This window comes from Sus scrofa, chromosome 3 (genome assembly GCF_054392235.1).
Source record: "Sus scrofa isolate SSC_HxYL_T2T_F1_AM1 chromosome 3, Sscrofa_HxYL_maternal_Yorkshire_Landrace_v2.0, whole genome shotgun sequence".
NCBI lineage: Eukaryota > Metazoa > Chordata > Mammalia > Artiodactyla > Suidae > Sus > Sus scrofa.
In genome coordinates this window covers 17,661,112-17,679,712 of record NC_139385.1, presented here as the reverse complement: position 1 = coordinate 17,679,712, position 18,601 = coordinate 17,661,112, and the positions used below count along the sequence as shown (strand labels likewise).

The window sequence follows — 18,601 nt, the reverse complement described above, 5'->3', positions numbered from 1 at the left end:
TACCCCTGAGCCACAAAAGAAACTTCCAAATAAGTCTTTGTCATGAGGCACTTCTCTCTGACCTCCAACCTGCTTACCCGCCAGGAAATGCACACAGGAGCACAAGCCATGCCCTGCAAAGTGTGTGCAAGCCCTCCAGCCTCAGCCCTGACGTGGTCCACTGCCTGTACTCTTCATAGCATGGGCCACAAGCTCCACTTGTAGCAGAAGTTGGGTCAGGGCTCCAATCTGCTCTGGCACCAGCATTTCCATGGGAAAAGTCAGTCTCACTAGTACCTGGCCAACCTCCATGCAGCCTCCTCCAAGACTGGTCCTCTCTATGCAGTGGGCCTTCAAGAGGCAGCCAGCTTGTGCCTCCCACGTGCCCATAGCAGTGACAGGCTCTAAGCACAGGGAAGCCCCTGATGAGGGTTCCAACTTGACCCTGTGCTTGTCCTGAGCTGGGCAGCCACTTTGGCCACAGCATCATCCCCTGGCATGCATCAGCACTGTGCCAGAGCTAGTCAGTGTGCATCCACCGTTTCTGGTCTGGCCAATTTGGCTCCCCCTGGAAAGAGCCCTAACAAAAGTTCTCAGTGTGAGAGGGGCTCCTGTGTGAATTTCTTCCTTCCTACATGTCAAAGACAAGCCCTCTAGCCCTCTAAGAGGCCTCAATCAGATGCTACAAGGATGCCCTTGTTGACTGAAGAGGATCTGAGGTAACAGAAAGAGACCGTTCATGACACAGGCCCCTTTGGGAAGAACAAGAGAAATGAGAGTCCCTGTGTAGGGCTGGTCATCGACTGGTCTGACATATTTGTACTCTTTTTTTCTTTTTTGGCTTTTTAGGGCCACACCCAAGGCATATGGAGGTTACCAGGCAAGGGGTCTGATTGGAGCTATAGCTGCCGACCTATGCCAGAGCCACAGCAATGCAGGATCTGAGCCGAGTCTGCAACCTCCACCACAGTTCATGGCAATGCCGGATCCCTAACCCACTGAGCGAGGCCAGGGATCGAACCCACAACCTCATGGTTCCTAGTCAGACTCTTTAACCACTGAGCTACAACAGGAACTCCTGGTCTGACACATTTGGAGCTGGCCCTGAGACCAACCCCTACTCTTGCAAAGCTGAGAGCAGCTGTAAAATAACATTTTTAGGTTCAGAGCAGTGGTCCTTTCAAACTTTAGCAGCCATAAGTTTCCATCTCTGGAGATATTGATTCAAAAGTCTACAGCAAGGCCCAGAAAAATAGCTCCCTTTTCTTTCTTTCTTTGTCTTTTTAGGGCTGCACCTGTAGCATATGGAAGTTTCCAGATTAGGGGTGGAATCAGAACTACAGCTGCCAGCCTACACCACAGCCACAGCAACACCAGATCCAGGCCACATCTGCAACCAGCTCATGGCCATGCCAGATCCTTAACCCTCAGAGCAAGACCAGGGTTAGAACCTGCATCCTCATGGATACCATTGAGCCACGACAGGAACTCCCTTAGCTGTATCTTAAAGAGGCACTGTACTGTATATGATTCTGTGGCAAAAAGGCCTTACTTCAAAAAATACTGGCCTAGAGCAGGTTTTAGCCTGAGTCATAAATGTCTTCGCACTTCCTATTCCTAGAAAGATACACTTAAACAAATATTCCCAAAAAACTTAGGGGTCCCTGGAGCTCAAATAAATACTTAGCCTCTACATGGCTTGGACAAACTCAGGATGGGCTATGTGGTCATGGCCTTGACCTCTCAGTCTGGCCAGATGGATAGGATTCATATTTTCATTGGTGCAGACAAGCATTTCTCCTGATGCACTGATGAAGCCTCAGGAAAACCCTCTTCCTGGCTTGAAGGGCTTCAGGGTCTGAGCTTCAAAGACCTGTGGTAGCAGAGAGAAAAGGGAGCTCTAACTTTGGAAGAAGTACTTGTGCCAAGAAATAAGAAGAAGGGGGTGAGGCTCTTAGCTTCATTGTTCCATGACACTCAAAAACTGGAGTTCCCATCATGGTGCAGCGGAAATGAATCGAACTAGGAACCATGAGGTTGCTGGTTCGATCCCTGACCTCGATCAGTGGGTTAAGGATCCAGTGTGGCTGTGAGCTGTGGTGTAGGTCACAGATGCAGCTCGAATCTGGCATTGCTGTGGCCATGGTGTAGGCTAGCAGCTGTAGCTCCGATTGATCCCTAGTCTGGGAACCTCCATATGCCTCAGGAGCAGCCCTAAAAAGACAAAAGACAAAAAAACAAAAAAAACCACACACTGATTAAGGGAGTTCCCTGGTGGTCTAGTGGTTAGGATTCGGAGCTTTTGCTGCTATGGCCCAGGCTCAATCCCTGGTCTGTCAGCTGAGCCCTCACATCAAGTCACTGCCAGAAACAAACAAATGAAAATTATTTAAGTGATGGAAAGTTGGGTCACAAGGGCAGAATGTGGAGGAGTTGGGTCTAGTTTGGGGACCCAAGCCTTGCAAACTTCACAGCACTCAGAGAAAGTAGTAATTATGATACTTTTAATTGGCAAGATCAGGGCAGGGTCCAGATCTGGCTTTGAGGCTGAACTGAGAACTGGTATTGCAGGTTGCACTTTCCCCAGGCAGTGCTGAGGAGCAGGGGGAGGCAGGACTGGCTTCTCTAGGGGATTAAAAGCTGGTGCAAAGGTATCTACTACTGCCAAGGTACCTCCCCTCACCCCCACGCCCCCTTGTGACAGGTGGCATATGAGCCAATCCTCCCAGTGAAGTTTATGGTGAGTCTTGGTGGGGTCAGATTGGAGGAGTAGGTTGGAATCGAGTCAGTTCATCACTTTACCTGAACAGGGGCTTTTCCTCAAAGCTTTTCCCTCTTCTTTTAGAAGTTTCCCTAGGTGGAGTTCCCGTCATCGCTCAGCAAAAACGAGCATCAGCATCCATGACGATGCAGGTTCAATCCCTCGCCTTGCTCAGTGGATCTGAAGTCTGGCGTTGCTGTGAGCTGTGGTGTAGGTCGCAGATGTGCCTGGGATCCCAAGTGGTTGTGGCTGTGGTATAGGCCAGCAGCTACCCCTAGCCTGGGAAGTTTCATATGCCACGGATGTGGCCTGGAAAAAAAATTTAAAAAAAAAAACCCTAACAGGAAAAGCAAGTCCACTGAGAGGGGGACTGAGGTATGGCGGAGACACCACTCCGTTTGGGGCAAATGATTTGGTCCTGACTGCTTCCTCCTGTTGGGCTGTCCTCTCCACACTAGATGCTGCCTTCCACAGGCTGTTATGAGGATGAAATGAGCTGATGGATAAGGCAGTACATTGTAAACCACAAAACACAAGCCACATTCTCACCTAAAGCCTGTTTTACTGCTCTCCTGACACCCTCTCACACACATACTCTCTACCTGACTCCCTGATTCAGAAACACTTAAATGCCGTGAACTGCAGTTTGTAGACTCAAATGACTAAAGGATCCTAACAGGTCATGCAAATAAGTAGAAAATGCCTGATGGAGCGGGCCTGCTTCGCGAGAGACATGGGCAAGCCATGATGAATGCCAGCTGACAGTGGTCAGGAGGTGATAAGAGGTGGCGGGCGCTCAACTAGAAAGCCTGGGCTCCAGCCACAGGGCCATCTGCCCCTCGGCTCCCACCAGATGTGGTTTTGTGGGAGCACAGGTCAAGATGACAAATCTTTGGATTTTTTTTTTTTTGGCTTTTGGCTTTTGGCTTTTTTAGGGCCGCACCCACGGCATATGGAGGTTCCCAGGCTGGGGTCTAATCGAAGCTGTAGCTGCCAGCCTAAACCACAGCCACAGCAACGCCAGATCTGAGCCGCGTCTGTGACCTACACCACAGCTCATGGCAACAGCGGAGCCTTAACCCACTGAGGGAGTCCAGGGATCAAACCCGAAACCTCATGGTTCCTAGTCAGATTCGTTCCCGCAGCACCACGACAGGAACTCCAAATCTTTGGATTTTTAAAGAGAGGCCAGAGACCTGCTTCTTTGTGTGAAGTGTCCTGACTCTTAAATCTTAACCAATAATTCTTAACATTTTTAAATGCTGCCTGAGGCAAAAAAAAAAATTAAAGAGGCTGCCGCATGCCAGATTTAGGGCACGGCCATCAATTTTTAACTTTTTATTTTTTAACAGCCACACCCAAGGCCTATGGAAGTTCCCAGGCTAGGGGTTGAAAAGGAGCTGCAGCTGCCAGCCTACACCCCAGCCACAGCAACACTAGATCCGAACCACGTCTGCAACTTATACCCAGCTCACGGCAACTCCAGATCCTTAACCCACTGAGCAAGGCCAGGGATCAAACCCGTGTCCTCATAGAAACTAGTCGGGTTTGGGGGGGGGTTGTCTTTTTAGGGCCACACCCGTGGCATATGGAGGTTCCCGGGCTAGGGGTAGAATCAGAGCTACAGCTGCCAGCCACAGGCACAGCAACCCAGGATCCAAGCTGCATCTGTGACCTACACCACAGCTCCCGGCAACACCGGATCCTTAACCCACTGGGTGGGGCCAGGGATCAAACCCACATCCTCATGGATACCAGTTGGGTTCGTGAACCACTGAGCCACAACAGGAACTCCAGTTTTTAACTTCTGCAGTGACGTCAAAGGGTAAAACACGGTTCTCCACCTCCATCCTCTTACATCTAAGCTGAGCCACAGCCTTTTCTTCCCCACAGTGGGGGTTCTTTCCTCAGCCCTAACTCAGCAAGCCGGGTGCTCCTAGAGTCTGGGCCAGTAAGGAACAAGTATCAGCAGATCAAGCTGGTGAGGGCCTAAGATGACCCAGTCCTCATCCCCCAGGTCCAGCTCTGGGGTTGGGGGGGGAATTCTGAGACCTCCCTGGAGCTGCCACAGACTTTCAGGCCCCTGAGGCCACCCTGGGCCTCGGACAATGTCTAGGTCTTCAACTTCTGCCTTGTCACCTTTGAGGCCATCACCCACACTCCTGGAAGATCTCTGGGTAGTGCTGGAAGCCCACGGGTGGGTCCAGGTCCCCCCCGCCGCCAGAAGCCAAGGGTGTAGGCACCCCGCTGGCAGCCCGGCCCCCGCGGCCGCCGGCGCCAGGCCGATGCACCCACTGGTGCTTGGCCACGGCTGACTTCTGGCCGAAGCACCTGCCACACTGAGGACAGGGGTAGGGGCGCTCGCCGCTGTGCGTGCGCCGATGGGCTGCCATCTCGGAGTTCTGTCGGAAGCCGCGCCCGCAGTCTGGGCACGGGTAGGGCTTCTCGCCCGTGTGGGTGCGCATGTGGCGCCGGAGGTCGGAGGCGTGGGCGAAGGCGCGGCCACAGTCCCGGCAGGGGAACGGGGTCTCGCCGCTGTGGACCCGCTGGTGCTGGTAGAGGGCGGAGCTCTGGCTGAAGCAGCGGCCGCAGTCGGCACAGCGGTAGGGCTTCTCGCCCGTGTGCACCCGGAGGTGGGTGGTGAGCGCGGAGCGCTGGGTGAAGGCGCGGCCACAGTCCGGGCAGCGGTGGGGCCGCTCGCCACGGTGGAGGGCCCGGTGCTTGCTCAGAGAGGAGGCCTGGCTGAAGCCCTTGCCGCAGTCAGGGCAGCAGAAGGGCTTCTGACCCTTGTGCATGTACAGATGCTCCACCAGGGTGGAGCGCCAGGCGAAACTCTTCCCGCACACGTAGCAACCGTGGCGCTGGTCTGCCCTGGGGACCGGGGGATGGGCACAGAGTGGCGGGCGACCCCGGCGAGGCATCTTGGATGGCTGCTCCCAACCACCAGAAAACCCAGCGGAAAGCGGTTTGAGAGCTGTCAGCCCGGGAGGCTGAGCGTCCACAGAAAAGATCTTCCCCAGAGCCTCTGTCTCTTCTCTTTGTCTTTTCTCTTCCTGGTCTCTAGAACCTGCTGGGAGATAAAGGGACAGCTCAGACTCATCCTCCTATCAGGCTTATCCTGGTCCTTGAGTCCCACACCGCATATGGGGACAGAGAATCCTCTTGCAAACAGCCACCTTCTGGACCCACAGCTGCCTCTGGAACTCAGCTCGGTACAGGCAAGCAAGCTGGGAGTGACACCTTTCCTCCGGGGCACGGGATGGAGAGAAAAGCTGCAGAGACAGAGACCAAGAAGAAACAGGTGCACAGCACATTCTAGCTCGGGGCTGGGAAAATGGGGGTCGGGGTGACAGTGTAGCTGGATCACAGAGGATGAGCAGATGGTAAGGATGCATCAGGTGGCAGGAACACAAAGGAGGCATGAAGGTGGGTGGCAATGACAAGTTCGGAGGGGCTGGACAGGTGGACAGGGTGAACTGAGAGGAAGAAAACAGTACAAGCCAGGAGAAAGGAGGCCGATACCAAAGTGTAACAAAAAGGAGTTCCCACCGTGGTGCAATGGGAAGCAGCAGCAGCTCTGCCGGTCGAGTTGGATCTCCCACCTAACACCATGGGTTAAAGGATCTAGTGTTGTGGAATTCCCATTGTGGCACAGCAGAAATGAATCCGACCAGGAACCATGAGGTTGCAGGTTCGATCCCTGGCCTCATTCAGTGGGTTAAGGATCCGGCATTGCTGTGAGCTGTGGTGTAGGTCACAGAAGGGGCTCAGATCCCACGTTGCTGTGGCTGTGGTGTAGGCCAGCAGCAACAGCTCCGATTAGACCCCTAGCCTGGGAATCTCCATATGCCACAGGTACAACCCTAAAAGGACAAAAAAAAAAAAAAAAAAAAAAAAAAAAAGAAAAAACACAGATAAAGGATCCAGTGTTGCTACAACACTGTAGATGTAGGTGGCAACTGTGGCTCAGATCTCATCTCTGGCCCAGGAAATCCGTATGCTGCGGGGGCGGCCAAAAAAGCAGAGAAAGTTTTGGGAGTTAGCTTGTGGCACCGTGGGTAAAGGATCTGGCACTGGCACTGCAGCAGCTGTGGTTGCTGCTGTGGCATAGATTCGATCCCTGGTCCAGGAACTTCCATATGCGGCAAACTCAGCCAAAAAAAAAAAAAAAAAAAGTAAGCTAAAACCCAGGAGGTGGCAGAGGAGCCAGAGGGCAGGCAAACAGCAGGAGGGACAATGTGGAGCTCAGCAGAGCTTAGAGACCAGCTAGATGAGAGGGGCTCAGATTCGGAGGAGCTGGGAGTGGAGAGGCAGGTATGCCAGTCACACTCACAGCCCCTTTCTAGGCTAAATCCAGAAGCTCAGCAGGGACCAGGCATAATAATAACTGTAGGAGTTCTCATGGTGACTCAGTGGTTAAAGAACCTGACTAGTATCCACGAGGACGAGGGTTCCATCCCTGGCCTTGCTCAGTGGGTTAAGGATCTGGCGTTGCCGTGAGCTGTGGTGTAGGTTGCAGACTCCGCTCGGATCCCGCGTTGCTGTGGCTGTACTGTAGGTTGGCGGCTATAGCTCCGATTAGACCCCTAGCCTGGGAACCTCCGTATGCCACAGGTGCGGCCCTAAAAAGACAAAAGACAAAAATAATAATAACTGTAACTGAGAAAGTAATTCAAGGGGGAAACTGATGAGCAGGGAAGGAGTTGGCAGAGGGGGCGCAGGATGGATCAGGCCCAGAGGAAGTCCCCACGAGACAGAGCACCCAGTACTTCACCTGTGTCTGCCTCTGTCAGACACTCTCCCACCTCCGGATCCCTGGCCTCTAGACCCCACAGTTCGGCCTCTTGCTCCACCCAGGAGATGCGGGCTGGCTTGGTGCCTCGAAAGCCTGGGGGAGAAGAACGCAAAGCGCAGGCTGCGGGGGAGGCCGCCGCACAGGGTCCCGCCTTCCTGGGGCCGCCCACTCCACGTGCAGGACCCCGAGGCTGGGCGGGGTGAACCGGGATGTGGACACAGGAGAGCAGGTGAGGCCTCACCGAGCGCGCCCAGGAGGCCGTAGGTCTCGCGCATCACGTCCCGATAGAGGGCCTTCTGCGCGGGCCGCAGATACGCCCACTCCTCCGGGGAGAAGTACACGGCCACGTCCGCGAACTTAACGGGCTCCGGTGTCCCCCACTGGCCCCCGGCCCCGTTAGGTTCCCGCGTGGGGAGCGGGGCCGGGGGCGGCGCCATCGTAAGTGCCACCCCGGCGGTGGGCCAGCGCCACCCCTACCGGCCGGGGTCCATGCAGGAGAGGCGATCCGGGTTGCTCCCCGGCCGGGCCCAAGGGTCTGGGGCCGGGGGAGCAGGAACAGCCCCTCGAGGACCCACGGGGGTGGCCGAAGATGCCCGGAGAACCAGGACTGGAAGGTGCCTTCCTGAGAGATGGCGGCAACACCGCCCCACGAACTTTGCTCCCGCGCCGTCGTGCCCAGATGACGCCACGCCGGTGTCTCCAGGTGGCTTTGTCTTCGAGCCCTCAGTCAACATGGCCGCGGCGGCGACAGGACGCCCGCCAAGGCGCTGCCACCGGCCGGGGGGCGGCGTTGCCCAGAGCGCGGCGGCCCCGCTTCCCAGCCGGGTCCCAGTGCCCGCCGTGCTGAAGGTGCAGCCGCGGCCCCGCCCAGGCTGGCGACCACCGCCTCCAGCGCCGAGCCCGGCTCGTTCCGCCGCTGCGAATTCAGACGTTTTTTTTTCGGCTCTGGGTCGTTTATCCGCGGGCTTCGACCCGTCACGGGGTGACAGCAGATTATCCCCAGGGCTGAGGATCTAAAAATGAGATGGTCCAGGAACCTTCTCTATTGGAAGCCTGGTCGAGACTGAAATTCTGGAAGCTCCTGTTCCAGGAGGTTGTAGGGGCAGCCGGGAGTGAATAGGATAAGGTCTGAGAAAGGTCAGAAGGACCCTCTTGGAAGTCTCTGCTGTGGCTCAGCGGTAAGGAGCCCGACTAGGATCCATGAGGATGTGGGTTCTATCCCTGGTGTCATTCAGCGGGTTAAGGATCCGGCGTTGCCCTGAGCTGTGGTGTAGGTCGCAGAGCAGGGCATAAGGATTAAAAGTAAGTTAAAAAAGAATTTCTCAGAGTTCCTGTCGTGGCGCAGCAGAAACAAATCCGACTAGGAACCATGAGGTTGGGGGTTCGATCCCTGGCCTCACTCAGTGGGTCAAGGATCTGGTGTTGCCGTGAGCTGTGGTGTAGGTTGCAGATGTGGCTCGGATCCCGTGTTGCTGTGGCTGTGGCATAGGCTGGCGGCTACAACTCCGATTAAACCCCTAGCCTGGGAACCTCCATATGCCCTAAAAAGAAAAAAAAATAATTTCTCTGACTGTAAAAAAAAAAAAAAGTACGTAAGAGGGTTGTGTTTAGGAGTCAGGTACAGGGAGGTGTCATTCAGGAGTCCTCCCTCTGTGGCCCAGTACATTAATAATGTGGCTTGTCTCTGTGGTGTTGCTGGTTCGATTCCTGGATCAGCACAGTGGGTTATAGATCTGGTGTGATCACTGTGCGATAGGTCTAAGATGGGTCCGGATTAGATCTTTGGCCTCAGAAGTTCCATATGCTGGTGGGTGGGGCCAAAGGTCATTCAAGTGAAATTGCCCTACAGGAGGGTGACAGGCTTCACAAAACAGTTTAGCTCCTCTGGTTTAGGTCCTTGCTGATTTAGGCCTGGGGTCTCCAGGCTGGTCTCTGGGCCTCCGCCTTTCCCAGAGCATATTCTGTGGAGCAATATTCCCGCAAGATGGCAACAAGTGCCACTTCTTCCTGCCCCTTCTAAAGTGCCCTCAACAAAGAGGTCCACCCTCAGTTTCTCAAACCCTGCTTCAGACTTTGAACCAGGAGTTCCTATTGCGGTTCAGCCGGTTAAGGACCCCACACAGTGTCCGTGAGGCTGTGGGTTCAATCCTTGGCCTCATTCAGTGAGTTAACAATCTGGTGTTGCCATGAGCTGTGGTGTAGGTCGCAGATGCCACTCAGATCTGGTATTGCTGTGGCTGTGGTGTAGACCCCAGCTGCAGCTCCAATTCAACCCCTGGCCTGAGAACTTCCATATGCTGCAGGTGTGGCCCTAAAAATAAAAACAAAAAACATTGAACCAGACAGCTCCAAGAGCTCCCTGCCAGCTACAGGAAGCCACAGTCTACCCTGTTATCTCCATCCTCCTCACTCAGCCGAAAATTTTGTCCTTGTCCTAGGCCCCTCTGATACTGCAGCTCCCACATCCAGCCCTTGGACAGGCCCTATCCTTTCCTCTTCGAGTGTCTACCTCCAGTTCTTCTGCTTCTCTCACCTCCACTCAACTTCCTCCACTGCCATCCCTCCTCAGAGCAGCCAGAGTGGGTTTTGTGTCATTTTTAAAAAGTATTATTATTAATGTACAGTTGATTTACAATGTTGTGCCAATTTCTGCTGTACAGCAAAGTGACTCAGTCATACATATACATATAGATATTCTTTTTTTCATATTACTTTCCATCATGGTCTATCCCAGGACATTGGATACAGTTCCCTGGGCTGTACAGTAAGACCTTATTGTCTATCCATTCTAAACATAATACAGGGAGTTCCCATCGTGGCTCAGTGGTTAACGAATCTGACTAGGAACCATGAGGTTGCTGGTTCGATCCCTGGCCTCGCTCAGTGGGTTAAAGCTCCAGCATTGCTGTGAGCTGTTGTGTAGGTCCCAGATGTGGCTTGGATCCTGCGTTGCTGTGGCTGTGGTATAGACCGGCAGCAACAGCTCTGATTAGACCCCTAGCCTGGGAACCTCCACATAGTGCCGGTGCGGCCCTCAAAAAAGACAAAAAATACATAAATCAATATGTAAATAAATAAATGTAATAGCAAAGTAAGTTTTTAAATTCAAATCAGATTACCTGAACCCTTGACGGTCATGTGCTTAAAACCCTCCAGGGGGGAGTTCCTACTGTGGCGCAATGGAATCCATGTCGGACATCTCTGCGGCGCCAGGATGAAGGTTCAATCCCCGACCTGACACAGTGGATTAAAGGATCCAGTACTGCTGCAGCTGCAGCTCAGATCTGATCTTGAGCCTGGGAACTCCATATGCCATAGGGTGGCCCCCAAAAAAACAAAACAGTGGTTTATATGAGGTCCCTAAAGTAGTCAAATTTATAAAGACAGGAAGTTGAATTTTGGTTACCAGGGGCTGGGCAAAGAGGGAATAGGGCATTTTGTTTAAAGGGTACAGAGTTTCTATTGGGGAGATGAAACAGTTAGAGGTATAGTGGTGTTGGTTGCCTAAGAGTGTGAATGTACTTAATGCCACCCAACTGTACATTTAAAAATATTTCAGGAGTTCCCATCGTGGCTCAGTGGTTAACGAACTGACTAGGAACCATGAGGTTGCGGGTTCGATCCCTGGCCTTGCTCATCGGGTGAAGGATCCGGCGTTGCTGTGAGCTGTGGTGTAGACTGCAGATGCGGCTCGGATCCCGCATTGCTTGGCTGTGGCATAGGCCAGCGGCTACAGCTCCAATTGGACCCCTAGCCTGGGAACTTCCATATGCCTTGGAAGCAACCCTAGAAAAAAAGGCAAAAAGACAAAAAAAAAAAAAAAAAAAAAGAAAAAAAACAAAAATAAAAATGTTTAAAATGAGTCCTTCCCGTTGTGGCTCAGTGATTAACGAATCCGACTAGGAACCATGAGGTTGCGGGTTCGATCCCTAGCCTTGCTCAGTGGGTTAAGGATCCAGCATTGCCGTGAGCTGTGGTGTAGGTCACAGACGCGGCTCGGATCCCAAGTTGCTTGGCTGTGGCGTAGGCCGGTGGCTACGGCTCCAATTAGACCCCTAGCCTGGGAACCTCCATATGCCATGGGAGCGGCCCTAGAAAAGGCAAAAAGACAAAAAAAAAAAAATTAAAATGGTAAATTTTATGACGTGTAGGTTACCACACACACAAAAAAAATTAACTATAATTTAAAATATTAAAAGGGAGTCTCTGTGGTGGCTCAGTGATAATGAACCCGACCAGTAACCATGAAGATGTGGGTTCCAGTCCTGGCCCCGCTCAGTGGGTTAAGGATCCCAAGTTCCCTGAGCTGTGGTGTAGGTCACAGACTTGGCTTGGATCTGGCATTGCTGTGGTTGTTTGGTAGGCCAGCATCAGCAGCTCTGATTCAACCCTTAGCGTGGGATCTTCATATGCTACAAATGCAGCCCTAAAAAAGCAAAAAAGTAAAATAAAATAAAATAAAATGTTTTAAAAAGTGAGAAGTTCTTGTCGTGGCTCAGCGGAAACAATTCTGACTAGTATCCGTGAGGACTCATGTTCGATCCCTGGCTTCAATTAACAGTGGGTTAAGGATCTGACATGGCCATGGCTGTGGTGTAGGCCAGCAGCTGCAGCTCTGATTCAACCCCTAGCCTGAGAACCTTCATATGCCACGGGTGCAGCCCACAAAAACAAACAAAAAAAGCAAACAACAATGCAGTGGCTTCCCAATTTATTTAGAATCAAATCCAAAAAAAAATTTGTTTAGGGCCAAAACCATGGCATATGGAGATTTGCAGGCTAGGGGTCGAATTGGAGCTGTAGCCACCAGCATACGCCACAGCCACAGCAAGGTGAGATCCGAGCCATGTCTGCAACCTACACTACAGCTTGTGGCAACGCCAGATCCTTAACGCACTGAGCGAGGCCAGGGATCAAACCCACGTCCTCATGGATGCTAGTCAGTTCGTTAACCACTGAGCCATGACAGGAACTCCTGTAGAGCTTATAATTTGCAATCACAGTACCTTGTCTTATTTATGTACTGGCTTGTCACTCAACTCTCCCCACTCCAATTATAAGCTCCAAGAGGATTCCTGCATCTGATTTCCTTGCTGTTTCTTGGCACATACATTTTTACCTCGCACATGATCCATGCTTAATGGATAATTGTTAGCTGGACAAACAAGCACAGACAGCACTTGTCCTGTGCCTTGTGCTGACCCAGGCAGCTCTGCTTCACACTGTGCCTGGTTCTGCTTCCCCTTCCTCTGTGGCTCCTCCTCTCTCCAGCTCCACCTTCTTTCTTTCTCTTTTTGCTCTTTTGTCTTTTTAGGGCCACACCCTTGGCACATGGAGGTTCCCAGGCTAGGGGTCCAATTCGAGCTGTTGCTGCCAGCCTACATCACAGTCACAGCAATGCCAGATCCGAGGCGGGTCTGCCAACTACACCATAGCTCACGGCAACTCCGGATCTTTAACCCACTGAGGGAGGCCAGGGATCGAACCTGCAACCTCATGGTTCCTAGTTGGATTCATTTCCACTGTGACAAGACGGAACTCCTTCTTTTTGGGCTTCTTAGGGCCGCACCCGTGGCATATGGAAGTTCCCAAGCTAGGGGTTGAATTAGAGCTACAGCAACACAGGATCCAGGCCACATCCACGACCTACGCCGTAGCTTGTGGCAATGCTGGATTCTTTAACCCACTGATCAAGGCCAGGGACTGAACCCACATCCTCATGGATACTAGTCAGCTTCTTAACTTACTGAGCCACAACGGGAATTCCCTAAATCACGCTCTTGAAGGCTAGACCTGAGTCAGTATGTCCCTGCAGCTCCCCGACCCAAAAAACCTCCACAAAGTCTTCAATGGTATTTAAGGAATGAGTGAAATTAGCTTCCCTCGTCTCTGAGCTCCCTTATCACCGGCTGTCTCTCCAACAGAAGTCAGGCAATATGTGGCCACCGAACACTGACTGTCCTTTCCAAGTGAAAGTCACTGGCCTTGGCAGGGCTCTCGGTTTCCTGCCGAGACTCCCCCAGACAAGCAAGGCTGGCTCCCCGCCCAGACCTGAGTTCTCACTTCACCCTCACCCGAGCCCCTGACCTGTGTTGGGCCCAGATCTGAGTGCTTGTAAGTGGTAGATACAGGTGGGCACAGGGCCAGTTTGCAGCTCTGCTGCCTTGTAGCAGTGAAACCTTGAGCCTCAGTTTATTCATTTGTAAAATGTAGCTATTGGTATTCATCCCTGCTTCCTAGGGGTTGAATTGAATTGGAGCTGCATCTGCCAGCCACAGCCACGGCCACGAGTCACCTCTGCGACCTACACTGCAGCTCGTGGCAACACTGGATATGTAACCCACCGAGCAGGGCCAGGGATGGAACCTGCATCCTCATGAGTCATACCAGTCAGGTTCGTTACCTACTGCTGAACCACAATGGGAACCTATCTTTTCACGTTCTGAGGGGTAAAATGCCAACATCATTCACTCTTTCAACAAATGTTTATTGCACATTTACTATGCCATACATAATCTTGTTACAATTGCAGTCTTCACAGTAACCCTTTGAGGTAGATTTTATTGATCTTCATTTTACAGAGGAGGGAGCTGAGGCTCAGGCAGGGTGTGTGACTTACCAGCTGTGCCTTGGGGGCAAGGTGCAGAGATGAGTCCGCAACTGGGGTTTCTGTATGCTTTGCACCCACGTCACTGGCAGGGCTTCCTGGGGCTGTCAGTTAGGCGGGGTTTAGCCATGCCTTGCATCCGCGGCCTCCTCTCCAGCCTTTGTCCCCTCAGCAGCGTTTCCCTCTGCTGCAGATAAGCGCTGGGCTGATTTTTGGAGACAGTGTTTGCACATGATCTTGGTTGCCCCTGCTACTGAGATAACGCTGAGAAAAGTCCAAGCATCTCACTCCCTTCATTTGTTTAGAAAGACTGGGGAGAGGGGGTGTCGAGTTGAATCTATTTGAATCTTTACAGGCACTTTTCTTTTTACAAGCTTGGAAACTTGAGGGATCCCTGGGGGAGGCCCAAGGGACGAATTTTAGGTCCTGACACAGGAGTTTCCCTCAGGGACCAGTCAGTCCTTAGAGCCCAGGTCAGGCTCCGTCAAGGGCAGCGTGCGGGAGCCGCTCAGCCGCACTCCTCGAAGATGTCCGGGTAGTGGCGGAACAGCACTGGCGGGTCCCGGTCACCTCGGACCGGGGCCCGAGGCACAGCCCGGATCCCAGGCCTCCGGCCCCGCCGCCCGCCAGAGCAGGAGCGGTGGATCCACTGGTGCGCTTCCACGGCGAACTTCCTCTTGAAGCGCATGCCACACTCGGGGCAGGGGAAGGGCCGCTCGCCGGAGTGCATGCGCCGGTGGCTGACCAGCAGCGACGGGTAGGTGAAGCGGCGGCCGCAGTCCGCGCACACGTGGCGCCGCTGGCTGGCCTGAGCATCCACGCCGCCGCCGGGGCCGCCGGGGCCCGGGACCGGGGGCTGAGCACCTGTGCTCTGGTCCTGCGCAGCGTTCCTGGGTGTCTGTGCTCTGGTCGAGGTTTTGCTGATGGTCGAGTCCGGGGTGTGTTTAACCAGCTCTTCGGGCCTCTCCTTTCCGGACGTCTTTCTGGGTCCTTTGGCTCCTGGCCCTGCCTCGGGTTCATCTTCCTTTTGGTTTGCGGCATCTCCTAGGGAACAGGAATTAAGTTACATGTTAAAATACATTGGCTTATATTGTCTCAGGACGTAGGATGCTTTTACTTAGGGAAGTGCTAAAGTTCTGCCCAGGGTTTAATACCCAGGCTTTGAAGGAGGGTTCAGATCAAAGTTGTTCAAAGTGAGTTGTTTGGGCCTTGGTTCCTTGTATGTCAAATGAGAGTCATCGTGGTTTCCTTATTTCGCAGGGCTGTTGAGAGGAGTAAATGAGTAGACGTGTTACACACTTAGCAAATGCTCAACAAGCAGTGCCAATTGTTATTGCGGTTTCTCAATTTTTGTAGAGTTAAGACATGTTATAGAGGAGGAAAGATATTCCCTCAAGATTGTTCTGTTGGAGGCCCAGGCGTGGCTCAGCGGAAATGAATCTGACTAGACCCATGAGGATGCAGGTTCCTTCGTGGGTTAAGGCGTTCCCGTGAGCTGTGAGGCAGGTTGCAGACGTGGCTCGGATCCTGCATTGCTGTGGCTGTGGTGGAGGCCGGTAGCTACAGCTCCGAGTCAATCCCTAGCCTGGGAACCTCAATATGCCTCAGATGCAGTCCTCAAAAGGCAAAAAAAAAAAAAAAAAAATTATTCTGCTGAGGGATAATAAGGGGGTGAAGAACCAACTTGTCTATTCCTGGGCATTTTCTCTTGCACCACATTGCCTTGCTTGAGGAATGTGAAAGGCAGACCTGAAGCTGCTTCCATTCTTAGGGGGTTTTAGTTGTTCCAGAAAAGGGGAGAATGAGCAGTGTTTCTATAAGAGGGAATCATGGACTTGGGCTCCAGATTTTTTTTTTTTCTTTTCCTTTTTTTTTTTTTTTTTTCCTCACCCATGGCCGAAGTTCCCAGGCTGGGGATAGAACCCAAGCCACAACAGCAACCTGAGCTGCTGCAGTGACAATGCTGGATCCTTAACCCGCTGCACCACAGAACTCCCCCGGGGCTCCTGATTATCTTACTCTGGTCTCAACATGGCTACTGTCCCAAGTTCTGCAAACTTTGTACCAGGTCTGCCTTCTTCCCTTCTCTATAGGAAAGAAGAGTTGGCTCTTCGGTCGGCTCTTTCTTTCCTTTAGGGACGCTGCAGATGGCGATCTGAAAGAAAACATTGCTAGACAGGAAGCCCTGGAATGCCAGGCGGGGGAGACCTGGGACCATCCCTCACCTCTCAGAGGTCCTCCCAGGCTTTCCCCCTCCTCAGGATCCTGGGCGGCGGGGCTCCAAGCCTCACTCTCCTGTTCCATCCAAGAGATGAGGGCTGGTTTGGGGCCTGGGAATCCTGGGAGAGAACAGGGATCACAGTGCTGGCCTGAGAGGCTGCCCTGTCAGGGTGAGGGCACCTCCTCGGAGTTCAGGCTCAACCTGGACAGGGTGGGTCTGCAGGGCTCCTGCCCGAAGCGGGCGGGTGCGGGTGGAAGGACTCGGAGAGGGTGCCTGAAGTGCTGGGGGGATGGGAGGTGGCTGGTGCCATTGGCGGAATAGTGCGGGGTCGGGGCTCACGATCCTCTCGGTTCTTATGTCATCTCCCCTCTGAACCCCAGTGAAGGTGGAGGGGTGCTCTGACCCGGGGCCTCACCGAGCGCGCCCAGGTGGCCGTAGGTCTCCCGCATCACGTCCCGGTACAGGGCCCTCTGCGCGGGCCGCAGACACCCCCACTCCTCCGGGGAGAAATACACGGCCACGTCCGCGAACCTCACGGCCGCGGGCTTCTTGCAACCCGGCCCAGTATCCCCGGGTCTCAGCACCGGGAGCCGGGCCGGAGGCGGCGCCATGGGGCCTCCCAGCCCCGAGCAGCGGCCGCCTGGTCCCCGCGCCCGGCCTCAGCTTTCGTCGTCCGCAGGAAGGGCTCCCGAACCCGGCCCCGCCCAGCCTCGGCTTCCGAGCGCGGCCGAGGGACTGAGGGAGCAAGGACTGGCGGTTTGGGATTCAGGATTCTGATGCGGACAAACAGACCCCCCTCGGTGTTTATTCACTTCACGGGCAGCTTCGATTTAGACAACCGGGTTGAGGGACCCGGAAGGTACCTTCAGAAAATATGGCGATATTCCTGGCTTCAGTTGCCACTGGTTGCCCTTAAGGGCGCCACCCATTGACCTTATCAAACATGGCGCCGGTCTGGCTTCTCTGGCTTCATCGTTCACTTGCCCTTAAATACAATGGCCTCGCAGGTGGGTTTTGAGGGAAGTGCCTGGCGGCAGGGAGTAGAGGAGGCGGAGGGGAGCTTTCTAGCTTTCAAGAAACGTGGACGGGGAACTATCTTACATATCCTGTGATAAACCATAATGGAAAAGACTATGAAAAAATACATGTATGTGACTGAGTCACTTAGCTGTAGAGCAAATTTAACACAATATTGTCAATCTATACTTCAACAGAATTTAAAATAAAACTTAAAAGGGAAAGAAAGATAGACAGACAGGAGGCTTCCAACACTCTCCCTGCCCATGCTGCACCGCGGCCAATCAGGGGGACTCTGGAACCCACAGAGGACCTAGCTTTGGGGAGCTTGGTTTGGATCCCAGTTTCCCTCCACACCTCCTTGCGGTAGGATCCAGAAGCCATCCCCAGCCTCTGCAGCCAAACCCTGGGGAGGTGGGGACAGCAGAGATGGAGACCAGGTACTGTGGGTTTGCAGTCCAACCCACCCACAGCTGTGAAGCCACCCGCAGCTCCGCTTGCTCAGTCTCTGGACTTGAGCCACGGATGGAGGAAAGTGCTTGATGAGGCTGGAATTGGAATGAGGGAGGTTTTTTGTTTTTGTTTTGTTTGTTTTTCTGTCTTTTTAGAGCCACATCCTCGGCATATGGAGGCTCCCAGGTTAGGGGTTGAATCGGAGCTACAGCCGCTGGCCTATGCCACAGGCACAGCCACGCCAGATCCAAGCTGCATCTGCGACCTACACCACAGCTCACAGCAGCACCAGATCCTTAACCCACTGAGCGAGGCCAGGGATCAAACCCAAGTCCTCATGGATATTAGTCAGATTCCTTACCATCAAGTCACAACGGGAACTCCCTGTACTCATTTTAGACACTATGGGCACCCTGTTAGTCTATTTGATATTTAACTTCTAGCCCATTCCCTTCTTTTCCCCAATACTTAATGCAATAAATGATAGTAACATATCCTATGTATGTTGTTATTATATTGATTTTCTTGTCAACTGCTTACTTTTCCTGAAAAAAAAAATTTTTCCTGGCATATGGAAGTTCCCAGGCTAGGGTACCAATCGGACCTGCAGCTACCAGCCTACACCAAGCCACAGCCACAGCCGCTCCAGATTCAAGCTGATTCTTCGACCTCAACTGAAGCTCAAGGCAACACTGGATTGTTAACCCACTGATCAAAGCCAGGGATTGAACCTGCTTCCTCATTTGATACTAGTCAGGTTCTTAACCT

General features: G+C 53.1%; 2 protein-coding genes across 6 annotated transcripts; both read right to left on the bottom strand.

Annotated features, from left to right (window-relative positions):
- Positions 1 to 2,466: 2,466 nt before the first annotated feature.
- Positions 2,467 to 8,192, bottom strand: LOC100620532 (uncharacterized). 4 transcript variants are annotated; one of them, XM_005653010.4, is made up of 3 exons: positions 7,777 to 8,192; positions 7,515 to 7,628; positions 2,467 to 5,810 (listed from the first exon to the last, which is right to left on the bottom strand). In XM_005653010.4, the coding sequence occupies exons 1-3, from the start codon at positions 7,970 to 7,972 to the stop codon at positions 4,891 to 4,893; spliced, it is 1,230 nt and encodes a 409-aa protein (XP_005653067.2). In that variant the 5' UTR covers positions 7,973 to 8,192; the 3' UTR covers positions 2,467 to 4,890. The 4 variants fall into 4 exon arrangements, with proteins under 4 accessions (XP_005653067.2, XP_003354580.2, XP_013847931.1 ...); XM_003354532.5 differs by having other exon boundaries at positions 2,467 to 5,807; XM_013992477.3 differs by lacking the exon at positions 7,515 to 7,628.
- A 5,809-nt stretch (positions 8,193 to 14,001) lies between these two features.
- Positions 14,002 to 17,051, bottom strand: LOC100515603 (zinc finger protein 688). Of its 2 annotated transcripts, XM_013992452.3 has the most exons (3): positions 16,779 to 17,051; positions 16,368 to 16,481; positions 14,002 to 15,186 (listed from the first exon to the last, which is right to left on the bottom strand). In XM_013992452.3, the coding sequence occupies exons 1-3, from the start codon at positions 16,972 to 16,974 to the stop codon at positions 14,651 to 14,653; spliced, it is 846 nt and encodes a 281-aa protein (XP_013847906.2). In that variant the 5' UTR covers positions 16,975 to 17,051; the 3' UTR covers positions 14,002 to 14,650. The 2 variants fall into 2 exon arrangements, with proteins under 2 accessions (XP_013847906.2, XP_013847911.2); XM_013992457.3 differs by lacking the exon at positions 16,368 to 16,481.
- Positions 17,052 to 18,601: the final 1,550 nt, after the last annotated feature.